Here is a 20,741-nt window from a genome sequence, read left to right as displayed (position 1 = left end):
GTTTGAGACCAATCCCTCTTCCCCTTTGAGGCTTCATATTTAGGCATTTTGAAATTGTTGTCCTCTTCTGGCTTTGTCTTTTGGTTTTTCCCTGTCACCATTGTAGCTTTCTATGGTCAGGGCTTTTTTCTGTTTTTTTTTTTAAACTAATTTTTAAGTCTATTTTGTGACTTTTAAAGTGGAAATCTGCTCCTGGGGTACAGAGGTCACTGTCCCAAGTTTCTTGTGCTAGGGGCAAGGGAACTGGTCACTGATTTTCTGTGCTGTGTTTTCAGGTATTCATACCTTGTTCACTGTGCTGGGGTGGCCTGGCCTAGTCACATGTGTTGTACCTTCTGTTCTGGGACTGCAAGTCTCACCGTTGGCTGCTGTATCCCTGGACTGATGAGCCAGTCCAGGGTGCCTTTGCTGCTGATCTGTGCTGTGGCTAAGAGCTTCCCTATAGCTTGCCCAGACACCATCTGCACTGGGCTGTGCTCACCCTTTCACTCAAGAGAGACAGACCTTTCCTGAAATCCTTCTAAGTTATCTGAAGCTGAAAAATTGTTTCACTCCATTTTTTGCAGGTTCCATTACTCCAGAATCTTTTTAGAGACTTGATTTAATATTGTTTTTGAGGGAAACTGGGGAGAGCTCAGGAGACTTCCTGGCTTTTCTCTACCATCTTGGCTCTGCCTCCTTGAGCTAAGCCTTGAAGGAAACCAGGGAAACTGAGAGGCAGATATAAGGGGACAGATCATTCAAATTATGAAAAATGACCACCAAAGACACTATAAATGCAAAGGTGAGTGCTATGTGCAAAGAACATCAAGTATGCCAGGGTGGCAGGACTCTAGAGTGCATAGAATAAGTTGTAATAAGACTGAAAAGGTAGGAAGGGTCCTGATATTGAGAGGCTTTATATTTGGTCCTAGAGGTAAGAAGAACTGGAACTTAGTGATCAGGTGGGTGCCATGATCATATCTATACTTTATTTATTTATACATTCATTCATTTATTTATTGCTTTTTGGAGAAGGGGAAGGCAGGGCAATTGGGGTTAAGTGACTTGCCCAAGGTCACATAGCTAGTAAGTGTTAAGTGTTTGAGACCAGATTTGAGCTCAGGCCCTCTTGACTCCGGGACCAGCACTTTATTCGCTGTGTCACCTAGCTGCCCCTTATGTATACTTTAGAAAAATCACCCTATCCCTTGAGTGGGGGATGAAGTAGAGCAGGAGAGACTTCAGAAAGGGAGACTAGTTAGAAAACCATTGCAATGGTACTAGTAAGAGGGGATGAAATCATGAACTATGGTGGTGGTTGCATCAGTGGAGAAAAGGTAATAGATATAAGAGAAGGTTATGAAGGTAGGACCACTGAGAATGAAAATAATTAGAAATGTATTCATAGTGTAGGGCTTAGCAATGTATCTGGGTGCATTTCATTAGGGATTATGAATTTCCTTTACTAAATAAAGTAGAGTAAGTAAGTATATGATTAGACTAGAAAAGAAAATCTTCAGACCATGGAAAGATAGGGGAACAACTGGGAAAGCACATTTTCTAGTTGGAAGAATCTATGGTCTCTCCTTTCCTTTCTTCCCATTTACATCACTATTCTAGTTGAAGTCTGTGTCAAAAATAATTTTGATATTCTTTGAGGCCATAATTAGCTACAGCTTTGTCCTTTGTACCTGATATGGAACAAAATGAAGATGCTTTCTAAGTTCTACCCATTGACTGCTACCCAGGAATGGGGAAGTGAAAGGTACATATTGAACTAGATGTTCTCCAAGCTACCTTTCAGATCTAAGATTGTAATAAAGAGGCATACACTCTAGAATTGCAAAGGATCTTAGCCTAATCCCTGAATTTACATATGAGAAAATTAAGTACAAAGAAATTAAATGACTTGCCCAAGGTTACACAGGTAGTATGGGGAAAAAATCACAGGATTTGAAAACAGGTCTTCTGACTTTCCATAGAATTCCTTTTGCTATCAATGTGATACAACAAATATGTTCTCTGCTTAACAAATCTCCCAAAGAAGCAATTAGGATCCCCATATTAATTCTCCACTCCTTTGGGCAACCTTGGATCTTTGTACTTATAACAATGGGCCAGAAAGAGACAGCTAAATAATGATGTATCTAAATAAGGCAGATTGCTCAGGAATACTCACAAGGACTTTGAGGTAGCTAGAATGTGGGCAACATTCTTAGGCACTCTCTTGCATTACTCCGTATGCTATGAGATTGCTTGAACATCTGTGTCAACAAATATAAATAGCTCTAATTGGGTTGTATGTGGTTTTGGCAGAATGTTATTGTTGGGGTTGGTGGTTGAAAGGATTGAGCAAAGATCAGGGTGCAAGTGGACTTCTTGTTGGTGCCACATCTAAACAACTAGAAGGAGATGAGTTGGTCTCAGAGTTTGATATTAGCATAGAATTCATTCAGGGGAGAAGCTGGATAGTTGCCAGCATCGAAGAACCATTTACCAGGAAACTCGACCTTATATCTGAAGCAGAGACAAGGAATCTGGAGGTATTTTGAAGCCAGCTCAAGTAGCTGGCTCAAGATCATATTAAATGTTCAATGTGACCAATTATACCCCAGAACTCTGCAAACATTACAAATCAAGGTTTGATTTATCGTTTTATCAATTGTCTAGACTTAAAGGGTTAGTAATGTAGCTCACACTTTAATAAGTGTGTCATGCAAATACTCCTAGAACTATACAAACATTCTAGGGGGGAGAGTAATGAAGCCATGGCCAACATTCATGTTTGCTTGAAGAGATACTATCTGTAGTTTCTATCTTCAAATAGTTGAAGGGCAGTCTTTTGGAAAGAAATAGATTTACCTATCTAGTGAGTAGAATTTGAACCATAGGTAGAAACTACAGGGAAGAGAGTTCTGGTTCAATATAAGGAAGAACTACCTAGGCATTAATGCTGTCAAAAAACGATTGGAGCCCTGGTGAAGCAAGGGGTTTCTTTGTTGCTAGAAGTTTTCAAGCTGAAACTAAATGATCACATTTCAATGATCATAGAGAGTTGATTACTTCATGGGGTAGGAATTTCAATTGAATCACCTCTGAGGTCCCTTTTAGTTTTGCATCTATGATGTACCTTGTATTTATCTTGCATATATTTTATATATCCTTCATGAAGGTGGCTGAAGCAGGCTCTGTGGAGCTTAAAGCTTGGTCAGGTATTGAACACCAAAGTCATATCCCTGGGCCATCACCAGTTGTCTTGACTTTTGTCCTGCAACTGGACTTCAAAAACTCAGGAAGTGAGAGTAAAGCTGACATCTTTGCACAACTCTGCCTCAAATCCAATTCACGTGCAATCAAGACATCGCCTCTGATGTCACTGGTCCTCTTTAAAAATGAAGGACAAACAGCAATTTTATATATACTTATATATGTACATATTATCTTTCCAATAGAAGCAAAGTCTCTATCATTTTTGTCTTGGTACCTAAGTCACTGCCAGGCACATGGTAGGCACTTTATAAATGATTGCTGATTGAATGATTAATCACATAATAATGGGAAGAGGGTCTCATAGATACATTCTACTTGTGAAATTAGAAAGCAGCTACTTATATTCTGAAGGCAGAATGCTACAGTCAGAATTATACATGAGCATAACTACTTGCTAAAAAAAAGATGAAAAAAATTATTTTAAAGGCAAGGATTTTAGGCAGTAACACCCCCACTTTTATTAGCATTTCTCCCTTAGGGCATATTTTTCCTTCAGTACTTCAGTTCCTTATCAAATGAACACTTTCACCTCGCCAGTCATTTGAATTGGAGTTAGTCTGTGGAAATAATTTTTGTACCAATAAATTTTGTTCCATTATAAAACAGCTGGTTACCTTCCTATTATTCCACAAACTGGCATGATGATTTACTATAAATACCAAAAAAAAGGGAACATTCCATTTATGCTATATACTAAAAAAAATGCATTTAATATCAAAGAGTCATTCTAGAAAGAACTACTAGAGTCCACTACAAATTACTCCATAAATGTTTTTACCCTTAGAAGTTACTGAATAAATTGAACAACTTTTTAAGGGAAAATATATCCACCAAGTTTCAAAGTAATACATTCCAACACTATCATGATCCCCACTAAAAGGAGACTAAAGGAAAGGACAATAGAGACAATAAATGAGTGATAGACATTCACAAATGATAGAATATAATCTCATACTTGTGAATATAGGAGTCAAGCCTCTCCACACCAATCTCTTGTCTAATTTACTTTAAAAGATTTAGAAAAGACCCTCTCTCCTAGCTTGCATCTTTTTACAAGTCAAATCCCTGGGAAATCTATGATCTCGCTGGCTTACATATATTTTTTTTTCCTAAAAATGTTTTAAAATTTCAAATTCTCTACTTAAATTATCTCTAATGAGGAAACACTGTCAGTTCCTCTAGCTCTCATTTCAAGAAATATATAAATCACAATTTTTTTCAAACGACGTTGAATTATATTATTCTGTGGGTTGTTTGAATGGCAGCAAATTTTCTCAGGATTTTGTCTCCCATAAATCTCTTCAAGAGGCTTTAAAAAAATAAATGAAAGTTGTCTCTGGGTGGCTAGGTGGAACAGTGAATAGAGTATTGGCCCTGGAGTCAGGAGGACCAGAATTCAAATCTAAATACTTAACACTTACTAGTTGTGTGACCTTGGGCAAGTCACTTAATCCCAATTGTCCTGCCCTCTGCCTTCCAAAAAGAAAAAAAATGTCTCCATTTTCTCTTATTTCTCTCTATCATTCATCTGTTCTCTTAGGTTGTTTCTCTACATATTGATACAGTTCCATGAACTATTCTGACTAACTTTTAGGTGGGGTAGACAAGCTTGTTTGCTTGTTTTCTTAATTTATGTTGCTTGTCCCAAGTGTAGTGTGTGGTATTTGCTCCTGGCAAGATTCCATTTATGGCTCTAGTTAGTAGCAAGATCAATTACTAGCTTTATATTGTGTTTGTAGAGCTATTTTTATGTGTAGTTGGAGGCAAACAACCTGCCCAGCAGATATTCTGCACCCATAGAGAGCACTGTGAGAACCCAAGGAGAAAATATGTTGGGACCCTGTAGTGCTAGAAGTGTGAATTGCCTTGGCCACATGTGGTCGCCATATCCTTGTCTCTGTACTAGTGTTCCTTTGTACTCACTCTTCCAAATAACATTACGTGTGTTTCTGGAAAGATAGTCCAGGTTTATTGTGTGTGTGGGGAGTATATTATAGCCACTGTTCTTATGACACAATCTTGATAATTACCTTTATTTTGAACTAAATGTGTCATTTGACTACAGAAGGGAAATGAATTCGTGGGCACTCTTGAGGTATGTTTAAGAGTACAGACCGATAGAATTCTTGGCATAGTCATAACCCCAGAGGACCCAAGCCTTGAGTGAGGTTTGTAAGTGTGATCCAGAAGGGACCCTACATATGAATAAACATATAGTTGTGCAGCGTTAAATAGTGGATGAAATATAAAGCAATTTCATTTTGTTGAAGCTGTTAGTGTGTCTAAGTATTATTGATGGCAAACTGGAAACTACTAGTTATTTTTCTTCATTCACATGACTCACACTGAATTAGTAGTTGACATTTTGAAAGTAGAACTTCACATATGGCACAAGTTAAAGTATTCATGCTCTGAATTTTATGACCTCATTAAAGGGAATAAAGACCTCCTCAAAGCTGTAATGCCAAACTCAAAGTACACATTTTAAAAATTATTTGTTCTTGTATGAGCATGGTTTACAGTTGTTTTTCCTTTATGGCTAAATGATCATTTGAAAATTCTTTAATTATTCTAATATACATAGATTACTTAATAAGAAAGACTGTTTTTGACAAGTTCTACCATATCTTGGAAATGAGTTCATGGTCCAATTTCTGAAAATAATTAGTTTTCATGCTGTAAGACAACTTTATGGATTATCTTTCTTATTTAGTGAGAAACATATTTAGTTAATTATTGTGTCAAAACATATATGTTGATTTTTTAAGTCTATATGCTGGTGAATAGGAGATTCCTTTGTTTAAAGAAGCTTTAAAAAGCCAAAGTAAAAGTCTTAAAATAATCTTTTTAAAGCATCCATTTATTTTATTTTTTATAATTCAATGATAATTTTACAATTAGGAAAGTAATGCATATATTTGAAACTTTTTAATGATGATACAGTTGGAATAAGACTGAATTTCGGTCACCATTTTTGTTTTTTCTTTAACTTAATTTTCCATAATTCAATTTCAGTTGAAAGTTTTCACCAAATAAAAATGTAGGTCTATAAATTAGCATTATATTTCATTATTATCAGCAATTAAGTCATATCAAATCAGTCCTTCCAATATTTTATGGATTGAAATGAAACAGTATTTAGGTTAACTATCAAGCACTGTTAAAATTGAACAGGTATTGGTGGGGGGTATAAGCAGAAGTGGCTTGTAGTGTTGAAGTGGAGAATGTTCTTATCGTAATGGCATGTCATTTTGTTTGGTTTTTGAAAGCTAATTTTCATTTTGGTGGTCACAGGTTTTTGCAGGTATTCAGATGAGCTGATGTTCTTGAAAAGCATGATCAGAACAGTTTCAGGATAGGTAGCATCTAGGTCACCATCCTGTTGATGACATTGGCAGCTCATTCTTAAACACATGTGATTTTTTGAATGAACTTTAGACCAAAAATATGATACTCCAAATTCACTTGGGGCAGTTCAGGAGCAGCAGAGTAGCAGGTAGAAATTGTGAGTCCCCTCAAAGGCACAATGCAATCCATTACCCACTTCCCCTTTGGAAATATCTATATTTCTCTTACTTCAGTGAATAAGCATCCCAACCTAACATTTCTAACTACTACCATAATTAATGTCCTGTAAAAAAAACAAAGAGAAAAATACCCTAAAGAGACTAAAAAGAAGTTCTGTAAAATTTTGCAATGTGATGCTTATTAGATTGAGAAAACCATTTTCTGCCAAGTGAAATCAGTCCCAACTATAAATTCAGGAGGCTAAGGGATTCCAGCCCTCTTCTATCTCTGGAACACAAGTGAAGGATCCATTAGCAGAGTAATATGAAGCTGCTAATGGACAATATGTGTCTTCTGGAGGATCAAGAACATCATTATATCAAACAGTGTGTAGTGAATAATGACTAAAACTGATTCCTAAAGCAAGATATCTGGGTGCCCAAGGGTTCAAAGAAAATGATATAATTTATCAGTAAGTATACCTACATATATCATAATTGCTTCTATTTCCCAAGAATTAGAATTAGAAATAGAAATATTTTCCCTAGAAAAACAAAATGTTCTCCATATTTTTTTCTATTGTTATCTATATGTGAGAAAGGGTGAGGAACAGAATGTTTATATAGAAAGAAACAAGAAGGAAAAAGGAAAACTTACAGAAAGTAGTATTTGGATGGCACTGTGGATGACCTCCAGGTACTGAAAGTCAATCACACAGCCTGTCACCGAGACATAAGTGTAGTCATCCATCACTCCGTGAGCTGAAGGTGGCAGCACTCTCCGAACACAGCCTGGTCCATGTTCTCGCCACCATGATCGGTGCACTGAGATGTTAAATGTCATGAGGTCGGTATCCTGTATAGTGAAGGGAGAGGGGAAAGATCTTGTTATATTGCCATCTAGAATTCAGTTCAGAGCAAGAAATGTAATTTCAGAGTTTAATTAAAAACAGCAGGGGGAAAAGTGAAACAATAAGTTTGGATATGAGATATTAACACAAGCAAAAAAAAAAACCCTTATACATTCTATGTTTAAGCTATTGAGCTAAAGTTATCATTACTGAAAATGATTGTTTGAGAAAGAAGTAATAAAACACCAAGATCACAATAAGTCAGGAATTAAAACACTAGATCCTCGAGTTGTTTTATTTTAAAAACTGTTTTCTACATGTGTACGTATGTCTGTGAAACACCAGGACATGATAGTATATCTAAAATATTGAGACTGATATTTCAACAAGTATATTGAAATGATGCACACAAATAACACTTCAAACTAACATAGCAGCTAAAGGTACACAGAATATGTTTTTTGCAACAATTCTATGACTAAGGAAGGACTAATTTTATTATCCCTGTTTTACAGGAGAGGAAATTGAGTTTTTTGAGAAGTTAAATTGAAAGCCAATAACAAAACCACTGGTGAGTGTTGGAAGCTTGACCTGAACCCAGGTCTTCTAATTCAAAGCTCAGCCATCTTCCAACTATTATTGTTCAATTGTTTTACTTGTGTCAGACTCTTTGTGACCCCATTTGGAGTTTTCTTGGCAAAGATATGGGAGCAATTTATCATTTTCTTCCCTAGTTTATTTTACAGATGAAGAAACTGAGGCAAACAATGTTATGACTCTTGCCCAGGGTCACACAGCTAGTAACTATCTGAGGCCAGATTTGAATTCTGGAAGATGAGTCTTTTTGATTCCAGGCCCATTACTCTATCCACTGAGTCACCACCTACTGTAAAGCCAAGCACTAGCAGCTTTCCAGAGGAGTGCTGCTGTGAACAGCTTTAAGGTTCTGATCACATAGTATAGTATATTTATTCAGCAGTAAACTAAAACAAAACATTCACAGAAACCAAAATACAGCATTCACAATGTCATAACATAACAACTTATCACTAAAGTGGCCACATAGTTTTCACCAAAGTGGCCACATAATTTTAAGCAAAAGATATCATTCAATAAGTCCTTAATTAAATCATCCTTAAGGAGCAAGCCTCCTTAAGGGACACAAAGTATAAAGGTCAATGTTCTCTACCTCCAGTCTTAATCTCTCAGTCAAAAAATCTTCTTTCTCCTTGATTGGAGATTAGTTTTGATCATCCTTAACTCAATCATCCTTAAGAGGTACAAGGTACAGAGTACAAAGTTCTCCCACCCCTAGACCACAGTAAATTATGATCTTTTTAGTCAGCCTTAAGTACCCAAGGAGAGGTCTTTTCATCTTGACTTGAGGCTGGCTCCCAAATTCCATGGTTCCTCTTCCATGGTCCCATCTCCTGCCTGAATATACCCAACTGTCACCTGGATTCATAGGTAGGCAGCTCTCAATTCCTCATCCAGATCCTCATCCAGCTCCTTGTCCAGTTCCATATTGAAGCCCACAGTGTCTAGTCCACCACAAGTCTTTCACAGTTTCTGTTTCTTGGAAGACAAGGCTTAACAGAGACAAAACAACATTCACACACATTGCCAGAACTATCATCAATTCACTATCTGCCTGTGAAATCAACACAGACCCACAAACAAGGTCCAAGAGGTCAACATAAATCATCAGTAAAGTCCCAGGACCTCTGAAACCCTCCTCTGAAACTTCTATGAACAGACAACAAGAAAATCCTCTTTCAGGGCTTCCAGTAAGGTCCCAAGGCTTCTGTAGAAAGTCTTACAAACACAAATAGAGTGCCAGGATACCACAAGTTTTCTCCTTCTTAATTCTGTCACCACAAGTGTTTTCTTCTCAGTTCTTCTCTTTCCCAGCTTGGGCTTCTCCTTATATATAGATATTATCTCCTCCTTGTTCTGCCCCTTTCTATTGCATCAGCAAGTTCCTCCCACTGTGGGGTTCACAATTTCTGTTTCTTAACAAAGATTTGATATAATCATGGGCAAGGCTTAAAAGAAACCTGAACTGAAACAAGGTGCTAAATAATCAAATAGCTGAAACAAGGTGCTAAGTACTTCTTTGCTTGCTATTATACCTAGCTTTCCACTCTTCCAACTATTCCATGCCATCAAAAGCCTAAAACAGTTCATCCTGTAAGGTTATATGGTGATTCCATTACTTAAATATTTTTGGAACATAATTCTTTGGAGTTTCTTTCAAAATTTGTATCATAGTCTTCTGAATATTTTCAATGGTAGCAAATCCTCTTTTTTTGAACATGGATTTGAATTAGAACCAAGCTAAAAAGCACCTGAAGGTAGTGTTATGTTGCATTAATAGAATATTTCTAGATGAAGAGAATAGTCCAACTATGCTTTGTAATGATTAGATAGTATTTTATAGTTCTGTGTCCAGTTCAGGATCCCACATTTAAAAGGGACATTGACAAACTGGAGCATGTCCAAAGCAAGATGCTTTGGATTTCTGATTGTTCAATAAATCATGTCATATGAGAAATAGTTGAGGAAGATGAAGATGTTTAGCCAGGAATCTTGGATAGTAGTAAGTTCTTCTCCAGGGTAAATTTTCTTCAACCATTATAACTTTTGAACAAAGGAACTAGCTGACTTCAGCAGCTGCAGTGGCAAGAGGGGAATTATTACTAGCTTTGCTTTGTGGTCCAGTTGTGCTTTCGTGAGGTGTATGGAAAAAAATAATGCCCACAGATTCTAAAGAAAATGTTTCTAAAGGTTATTATGCTTCAATGAAACTTTGAGAGAAAGAATTTCTTAGTCAATCAACATGGTTACATTACCCGTACCCACCTGTTTTCTCAACCTTATATGACTTGAATCTGTACCTTAAAACATGATGACAAGTTTTCATGACCATGGTAATGACAATGCATCAGAAGAAAGAATGGGCATGGCTAACATGAATTTAGTCTTAGATGGAAAATTTGCATTAAATGATATTATTTTCTGATACCCACTGTTGTCCTTTTGAATGTATTCACACTACCTCTGTGCTTACTCTGCACCATTGGACCTTTGATGCTAAATCTCTTTCTTACATCTTTTCTAGGTCTTTAAATTTGTTTACCTCAAGAGATCCTAATAGCAATAAGAAAAACAGTAACATTTATGTAATGCTTTAAGCTTTACAAAGCACTTTATCTCATATGATCTTCACAACAACCATGAGAGACAGGGAGTTGATATTAATATCCCCATTTTACAGATGCCAATTTTGATCACACTGTTTAACTCAGCCTTGAATACTCAGCACCTTCTAACTGTCTCAGTTTCTTCTCCCTTCTGATTGGAGCACTAAACTCCACCCAAAGCTTTCTTTATAGCGGGAAGGACCAGGACTTTCCATTTCACTCCACTTTCCATCTTCAGTTCTGCTTAGTCTGAACTACATAAAACAAGATGTCTCCTCTCCTACCCTAATGTCCTTCCTCCCACCCCCCACCAGTTTCCTTTTGTGTGTTGTTTTCCCCTATTTGATGGTAATCTTCTTGAGGGCAGGGACTTTATTTGTCTACTCAGCATCTATCACAATATCTGGCACATAGAAGGTACTTAATAAATGTTTATTGAATTGAAAATTGAATAATTTCTTATGCAGGATCACACAGATAGTAAATGTCTAATGCTAGATTTGAATTCAGGTCTTCTTGATTCCAAGTCCAACCCAATCTTTTGTTTGTTCTCTCAGGTAAGTCTTAGAATAAATTTTTTATTTTCTCTGTAAGGTTCTTTTAGTTAGGACTTGCTGTCTATTCCTAACCAATGGAATGTATCAAATCTTTCCCTCTCCCCATTTCCCATGGGACAGGGATTCAATAGCAAACATACTTTGATTCAGCTTAATGGGTCATTGATAAGAATAAGTTTTGTGCTAAAAATGAATAAAGACAATATTTATACAAAGCAATATTTGAATGTTTTTGTTTATCTTATAAGCCACCATCTAAATCTAGATGGAAATGTTCAAGGCAATTTAAGAAATGCTGAGACATTACCTGATTTTTAATCCAATACTCTTACTGAATATTTTCCATTTTCACATGCTGGGTAATGAAAAATGTGTTGTCTTGACCACTTTTTTTAATCTGCCTCAGAGCATCATTTCAGTAATTATTATGTCTCATTAAATATTATTTTCTTAAGTCTGTATATTAGAGAATAGGAGACTGCTTTAACACACACACTTTAAAAGCCAAAGCACAAGTTTAAAAATATTTGTTTTTAGCATAATTATATCTTCATGATTTGATGATAATCTTACATCAAATTAAATAATGTATGTGTTTTAATGTCTTTTAACAAATATTAACCATCTTTTCAACTTGATAATCTTCTTTAAAGTGACAAGACATAATTGTGATAGCCTGAATAAAGTTCATTTCTGCAGATTTCTTTCTAATCATTTGAAGTAAATGTAGATAGACCCATTGTCTCATACTTTGTGTTGCAAATAATAGGCATGATCTTCAATTTGTGTGGCAGAAAATTTTGATAGAGCTATGAATAGTTAAATCTACTATGAGATGTCTTTCATAATCAAGATATTTTTCACCTGTAACCATCCTACAAAATCAATATAGATTCTTGACCAAAGTTTTCTGGTCATCTCCCAGCCATAGGTGATCTTTCCTTGCTTAAAGTCCTCATGACATTTTATTTCAACCCTTCCTATTCTCCAGATAGCATGGTTTAAGCAGACAGCTTGGTTTAGTTAATGGACTCCAAATCCCTGCTCAGATCTCTTTAAAATGGGTATAATAACAGTACCTGCCTCATAGAATTGTGGTGAACACTAAATGAAATACTTTAAATAAAGCACTTTTATAAATGTTAAAGTATTATGTTAATACAAAATATGATCATTTCTTTAAATGATTATGTACACACAATCAGTAGCTGGGTGGCACAGTGGACAGAGTCCAGGATCTGGAGTACTGTATCCCCAGAACCTAACACTGTGCCTACCATGGAGAATGCACTCAGTAAATTTTTGATTGACAAGGCTTCTGCCTGAACCAGCACTGAGCAGGGCAAGTTTTCCCAAAATAAGCATTCATTAAATGCTTGTGGAAGGGAATGAAATTGAACTGCACTGTATTGCATTGCACTGAAGACTGGGGATGTTCATGAATTATGTTGAATAACTTGTCATATACTTCACTCCTTGGTAGGGGCTGCAATGTTAGAATCAATTTTAAGCCCACAAGATATAGCTTCTAGGCAAGTTTTCGTGACTGGAGGTGCTTAGTTCTCATTCGGATGTTTCCCTGAGGTTCATCTTGGAGGAGAGGAGACTAGAGAATTTGTCAGGGCTGAAGATGTCAGGGAACCCTATATGCCCTTTCTTAGGACAAGAAGGATTGCCTAGACTTTTTCAGGCTCTGGATCTGAGATTTTACTCAGTGCCGGAGGCAGCTGGTGGCACAATGAACAGAGCATTGAGCTGGAGTCAGGAAGACCCCAGTTCAAATCTGGCCTCAGAAACTTAGCAGCTGTGTGGACTTGGGCAACTCACTTAACCTCTGTCTGTCTAATGTTCCTCAGCTATAAAAGGGGATAATAATTGTACCTACATCACAGAGTTGTTGTCAAGGCCAAGTGAAATAATATTTGTATAGTGCTTAACACAGTGCCTGGTTCGCAGTAGGTGCTTAATAAATGCTTACACCTTTATTCTCTGCTCAGCAAATATAAATATAAAATCAGGAAATACAAATGAAAAGCAATCAACTAGTATTGATTACATACCTATTAGGCTCTAGGCACTGTGCAAGGCCCTGGGAACACAAAACCTTTTAAAAAATTAATTAATCAGCCTTCAAGTAGCTGGGAGCTAAAACACAGGCACATATTTCAGTTATTCAGTCATTTTTCAGTTGTGTCCAACTTTTTGTGATGCCATTTGGGATTTTCCTGACAAAGACACTTGGAGTGGTTTGTCATTTCCTTTTTCAGTTCATTTTACAGATGAGGAAACTGAGGCTTAACTGAGGGTTAAATGACTTGCCCAGAGTCACACAGCTAGCAAGCGTCTGTGTTCGGATTTGAACTCAGGAAGATGAAGATGAGTCTTCCTGACTCCAGGACTGATTCTCTATCCACTGAGCCACCTAGCTGCTATGCATTCATAAGCATATGCAAATAATATGCAATATAAATTCAGAAATAAAATATTGTTTTAGTGAGGGGTAGGCATTTGTAGCTAGGGGTTTAGGAAAGGTCTTGTATAGGAGATGACATTTAAGTGATCTTTGAAAAGACCCTAGGGATTCTTAGAAGTGTAGGTGAGGAAAGGGCATATTCCATGTAGGAGGAACAGCCCCTCAGGCTCAGAGAGGAGAGGCAGAGTTACATATGAGGAAGAGCAATAAAGCCACTGTGGTTGGACCACTGGGTATGTGAATGGGAGTAATATAAGATTGTAAAGGTAGGTTGGAGCCAAGTTGGGTAGTTTTAAATGCCAAACAAAGGAATTTGTAAATATAATTAGATCTGCTTTTAAAGATGTTGCTTAAACATTTTTTTTTCCTGTTGATTTCTCCCATGGATGTCTCTTAGGTATATTTTGAAAAGAACATATTTTAGAAACACAATTCCATTATCTACTAAATTCAGCTTAACTTACAGTGATTTACTCCAAACAAACCTCATTTAGTTTCATTCCAAGCAGACTCTTTCTTGGCAATCAGATTTAATTCCTACCAGCCACTCCTGATCACTACAGGGAAGGCATCATTCTCCATATTTGTAGACTTCATTAGTTTCAGAATGAACCAATATGACCTATTAAAATTCATCAGTGATTTCTGTTTTGTAAGTGTTCTCTCATGGTACCTTTTTCTGCTTCAGAAAGACAAGTCTTTCAATATAGCTTTGATTCAAATTTATATTATCAGTATAAAACAGGTGAATTTATGAACTAATGATACAGATCTGTTAGGTTCATAAAAACTCTTCACCGTGAGTCTCCCTTAATTCAGAAATATGAGAGATGGCAATAGAACCTATTTATAAACTCCAGCTCTCTTGGAAATGGCTGAAATAAAATATGAAAATGACATCAGTTGCAGCAAAGTAAATGGAAGCTGTATCTCTTTGTATATGTCCTCTGTGAAATGATATAACAAGATTAGATATGAGTCCATCCTGTCTATAGAAACCATATGAATATGCATGGATCTGAATATTCTCACCCTCTCTTAAATCATAGGAGCAGCTACAGCAATTTAGTTTCCTCCATGGGACAAAAGAAAGAAAATATAATACATAGACCCATTATTTTTTCTTTAGAAGAACATGTAAGTGCATGTGTCCATGCATTTTTGTGTCTTAGCTGCTATGTTAGAGGCTATTGCTAAACACTCTATTATACACTAAGCGATGGACAAGTATGTGTAGCCTGAAAAATTAATCATTTACAAGAGCCCAAGTTTCACCTTGGAAATGGTACACGATGCCAGAATTTAAAGGTTTCATGATTTAGAAAACTGTCAGTGGAAGAACAAGCTATTGGGTGAAAAGATAAAATGAATTCCCTTAGAGCTCTAATGAATTTTAAAATCTTACGATTCTTGGTGCAGTGGATAGAGTCCTGGGATTAAAGTTAAGAAGACCTGAGTTCAAATGTGACCTCAGACACTTACTAGCTATGTGACCCTGGGCAAGTTACTTAACCCTGTTTGACTCACTTTCCTCATCTGTAAAATGAGCTAGAGGACAAAATGGAAAACCACTCCAGCATCCTTGCCAAGAATACTCCAGATAGGGTCACAAAGAGTCAAATATGACTGAAATGACTGAACAACATCAAAATTTGAATCACTGTATATTTTGCTATTTTTTTTTTTTTACCATTCGTGAACCTCATGGTATAGTGAGTTTCCAGTAAAGGTAGAATGCCAGTTTTCCTGCAAATTAAAATCTCAGAGAATTTCCTGGGTTTACTGAGATACCACCAAGATATGTAAAGGTTTTTTATTTATTTATTTATCTATCTATTTATTCATTTATTTCTTTATTTTTTTAAGCAATTGGGGTTAAGTAACTTGCTCAAGGTTACACGGCCAGTTTTTTTGTGTGGGTGTTAAGTATCTGAGGCTGGAACCGATTCCCTGTCTCCTGATGCCAGAATTTGGGAAATATAACCAACCAGGTTGGTCACCATCAAGAAGGGTGGGATCTCTTCTTGAAATACCTACTCTGCCACACAGCTTAGGCTAGATCTCTCTCTACCTTCTCCCTGGATGCAAAAACTTCACAGTGGAGGCCCTGCAGGGAATCAAAGAAAAAAAAGACCTCAGGCCATCCTAGGGTAAAGTTCACTGCTGTTGCTGAAGGAGCATAGTAATATTCCACCTGAAAACACAGAGCACTGAAACACTCCTGGTAAAAGGAGCACAGGAAGACGCAATTGAGCCAAAGGCTAGAGAAAACGGAAACTGCAGAAGGCCATTGAAGAGAGAACACAGAGAGTGCAGTAGATTGGCCAGAAACACTGTGTTCTTTGTAGAGCCCAGTAGCTGAGTGTTCTTCCTGGCCCAGTCTGGCAAGAACCCAGTGGCTGAGGGACCCCCTTCTCTGCTTCCTAGTCCAGTAGTATGCAGTTTCCTTCAGCAACTCAACACCTTGTTAATGCTCAGCCCACCAGCAGAGTAAACTGAAATATGTGAATTGGTGCTCATTCATATCCAGGAGTGGGAAGTGAAAAAAAAATCTTCCTACCCATAAAGTTGGGTCAATAGTAGGTTTTGTAGGTTATCAAAGTTAAAGTAGAGGGAGTCAGATTTTGGTTTTTGAATGTAATAAAACGTGTGTGTGTGTGTGTGTGTGTGTGTGTGTGTGTGATAGAGACAGAGAGACAGGAAGAGAGACAGAGACAGAGAGACAGAGAGATAGAGAGACAGAGACAGAGAGAGACACAAACAGAAAGAGATACAGAGACAGAGAGAGAGAGGAATGGAGGGGGAGAGAAACAGACAGATATGGAAAGTCAGAGAGACAGAGAGAAAAATAGAGACAGAGACAAAGACAGAAATACAAAGACTCAGAGACACACAGAGAAAGACAGAGACAGGATATTTACAGTGGTGTGGAACTCTATTGATGTGGAAATACTCTATACTGAAAAATAAATAGGTGATTGGTGTGTAAATACAAAAGAGTCTAGAGGTTAAATAACTTGTTCACCCTTACAAAGCTGTTATGTGCCCTGGTTAGGCTACAACTGAACTATTGTGCTCATTATTAGGTAGCCCACTTTAGAGAAGACATTGAAAACCTAAAGAACACTCAGGATGGTGAAAAGTCTTAAGTTTAGGACATATGAGAATCTATTGAAGTAAATTGGAATGTTTATTTTAGAGAGGCTTTAGTGGGGGTGGGGATGGTGATGGGCCATAGGATATGTCATTTCTTCTTGACTTCTAGGTTTTCTAGCTCTTTTCATGTACTCTATCACAGAACCTCTCAAATATACTATATATACCCATCATATACGTATGTTCATATATATGTGCATATATTCATCTATGCAAGCACATAAATGAAAGAATGAAGGATTTTAAAGGAAAAAATAGCAGCCATACATCAACTATCTGTCCTAGAAACAATTTCATCCAAAGGCTGCAGATTTATCTTCGTTAAATTCTTCTTTCAACTATTTTTTTACTCCATTATTCTGAATCTCAAACTTGGTGGCATGTTTTTAATGTGACAAATACCAAAATTTATATGAAATGATTTTTTAAAAACATCCTGTGTTTCTGAAAATTTATAATCTGTCAGTCAGTATAACTTCTAAACGGAAAATATGACTAAGCTTTTCCATGCAGCTTGTTGAAGGGTTCAAGACACACACTTTTCTTTCTACTACTAATTACCTCCCTCATATAGTGAAATTATTTAGGATTCAGACTTGATTTCCCCACCTGTAAAATGAGAGAGAATTAGACTAAGATGATCTCATTTTCCTTGCACGTCTAAAATTCTAAGAATCTATGACTGTGGTATGTAGAATACATTAGAAAAATGGATATTCACATCTGCATAGTATGCCAATTTGCAATTTCTCGTAAATCAAAGACCCAATCTGCTTTTATGCACTTTGTTTTTAGCACCACCTTCACTTTGGGGTTTAATTTAACTGTAGCTAATCCACTCTCTTGCCAGAAATGGTCTTCCTATTGCAGATAATAAAATCCCATTTTATGCTTCTCCTTATTTGCTGCTCAAAAGGTCATTAAAATCCATTTTCTACAATGTTCCCCACTTTCTTTGTCTTTTCATTTTCTTTTATCAGAATCTATTCCATTCAAAAGTGAAAATGGCATTCTGCTATAAATGTGACCTTGGAGAAGGAGGTCTCCTTCAGCTAAAGAACTAGATTGTGTTCAATCTAAGACAGATACCTTTGGGTTTATGTCTCTTTTAACTCAATCAGGACAGTTAAAACTTCCTAAAATCTTTGAATTTTCTAGTTGTCTTTTCAAAGTCAATTCAGAGATGATTAATTCCTGAATACTAATTTGGAAGAATAGATGACCACTGCTCCTTTCTCAAGTATTTTGCTCACAGTAGGCACTAGAACATTCATGATGAAGATATCAATTCCATGAAATAAAAGTTAAGCACCAGACTGGAGTGGAAAATATGGGATTTATAGGACACATAGCAAAAGAAATGTCACTAAAATCCTTTTTCATTAAGGCTCACCTTAGTTGTCACCTTCCCCATGAAATCTTCCTGATTTCTATCAGCTTAAGATGATCTCAAGTTTTTGGAAAGCATTCGGTCTGGATCTCTTCTATGGCCCCATCTCATTTTGCTTATTATTATAATTGTTTGGGTACATGTTGTCTTAATAAACAAATCAAGAAAGATTTAATAAGTACCTACTTTTCCAGGCACTGGGTTGGGCACTGGAGATAAAAGTGCAATGAATGAAACACTTCCTACTCATAAGTAGTTTACACTCTAATGGGGAGAGAATAAAGATTCCTGTGTGTATATATGATAATATGTTTATATATGTATATTTGTCATATATAATTATATATAACTAAAGATTGTTAGCTAACACAAAGTAGTTCCATAACTGTAAATTACAATATAAATTTCAGAAATGGAGGGACTTGGTCACTTATTACCTTTGAATCCTGGGCATGAAACACGTTGCTTTGAATAGAGCAGACAGAGTTGCTTGTGGAATAAGATGGGTTAGATGGCAAGGTTGAAGAATGACAGCTATAGTGCACCAGTTTCAGCCTTACAATGTAAAGAGAAATCAAAGAGGGACTCTGGCATATTGGTTGGACTCCCTGACACAAAATTTATGGTGGGTATCACCAATAGACACAGGATGGATAGATATGACTCATCATTTTAAGAGGAAACATCCTGACCGGAGAGATCACAGTTCCATTACCTTATCTAAGAATTTGAAATTATAAAGTTGATGAAGATAATGATATTTCTTTTGAGGTACTAACCTAGATTCGCTAAAAATATGGATTTTAAATGAGCCCCATTTAATTTTTTTGTATGTCTGCATGACTTATAGACTAGATCACAGAAATGATGTAAATACCATCTAACTAGATTTCAGTGAGGCATTTGAAAAAAACCTGTCAAGATAATCTTGTATATGACATAGAGAAATACATTAAAAGATATTACCATTGTTATCCTCAGTGACTGAAATAAATACATCGAGGAACTCTTAAATTATTATACTGAATAGACCAGCAAACTCTGTGGGAGTTTAAGCTCAGGTAAAAGACAATGACGGGACATGAACGCATAGAATTATAGTCTAGCACAATGGCTAGCCAGGCACCATGCAGGTTAGGCCATAGGGCTAGTGATCTATTCTTGTCCTTTCCCTTTACTGGTCCTCATGATTTACAAAGATTCAGCTTGGGAAGACTGACCTATGTGCCAGGGAACAACTACCCCCCCCCCAATTTTAATTTATTGCCTCAAGATCCTACTATGACTACTCTGTGAGAAGTTGTTAGCTGTAGAAATGATTATGGGTTCAAAGTCTAAGGGTTCTTCCTAATACCCCAAAGGGAGAAGTGAGGGGAGTATCAGATAAACAACATATGCCAGGTAAAGATCAGGTAGACAGTGCCCCTTTCTCTGATGTAGAGGCTTCCTCTTGCATATTTTGAAGTGATTAGTGAAAGTTCATGATAAATATTCACATGCCTTTACCACCCCCATTTCCATCTCCAGCAGTAGCAGGTAAAAGGCTGCTTGCTAACAGGGAGGAGGATTGATGCTTCAAACAGAGAGCAAAATTTGAGTTTAGGCTTGACAGTATCTTCAGTGCCTTGGAAATAAATGCATCAGAGGGAGCAGTAAGGTTTTCAATATTTCTCACATCCACCTCTTCTTTTTTTATTACCACTACTGCCACCAGGGTTGCTATTCTCATTAATATCACCTCGACTATCACAATAGCCTTCTTTCAGGAACTGCTCTCTTTACTTTTTTGGGTGGGGGGAAGGGAGGGAGGGGGGAAGCTGGATCAGTGATTTCATTACTCTAGGGGACTCCCAGTGAAAAAAATCTCCCTCTGCTAAAGCAGATTGGCATCTGCGCTGAAACTTGTACCTTTATAGAATTCCCTATCAAATTTTATCAAAGTCCTGTATCTACACTGACATCTTGACTCCACCCCCCTGCTTCATTACTTCCGAAAATTTTGGTTTAGCACTTTTTATTACAATAGTTTGAAAATGTTTCTAAAGTAAGTTTGTTTTGATACTTGGACTTAATGATCATCTTTTATAGCTGAAAAAGGTACTTGACAAAGAAGTACAGATCCAAATGGAAGAAAGGCATCATTGGCTTTGTTTACTAAGTCATAATGTTCAATTTCAACCCATCCCCCAGTTAAGCATAGGGTCTTCTTTTTGTTTAAATTTTGCTAGTAAATTCCATTCTTCCTTGATATCTCTTGTTCATTCAATTTTTCTTGCAAATTAATCAGAAGAAGCTATAGTTTCATATTTTTAACAAATGGGTTCAAAACCTCCTGAAACTCATTGCTTGGAAG

At 36.7% G+C, this 20,741-nt stretch overlaps 1 protein-coding gene across 2 annotated transcripts in view; it reads right to left on the bottom strand.

The window, feature by feature from the left end:
• Nucleotides 1-20,741, bottom strand: part of NKAIN3 (sodium/potassium transporting ATPase interacting 3) — an 862,428-nt gene that overhangs the window by 209,883 nt on the left and 631,804 nt on the right. For both annotated transcript variants that reach the window (XM_069099517.1, XM_069099518.1), the window contains exon 4: nucleotides 7,417-7,614. In XM_069099517.1, coding sequence (XP_068955618.1) covers nucleotides 7,417-7,614 — 198 coding nt within the window. The remainder of the gene's footprint in view (nucleotides 1-7,416; nucleotides 7,615-20,741) is intronic.

This window comes from Petaurus breviceps, unplaced genomic scaffold (assembly GCF_028583685.1).
Source record: "Petaurus breviceps papuanus isolate PSGF00001 unplaced genomic scaffold, PetGlider_PUasm1.0 38, whole genome shotgun sequence".
NCBI lineage: Eukaryota > Metazoa > Chordata > Mammalia > Diprotodontia > Petauridae > Petaurus > Petaurus breviceps.
Note: the sequence above shows the minus strand (reverse complement) of the source record. Positions and strands in the feature narration are given on the sequence as shown.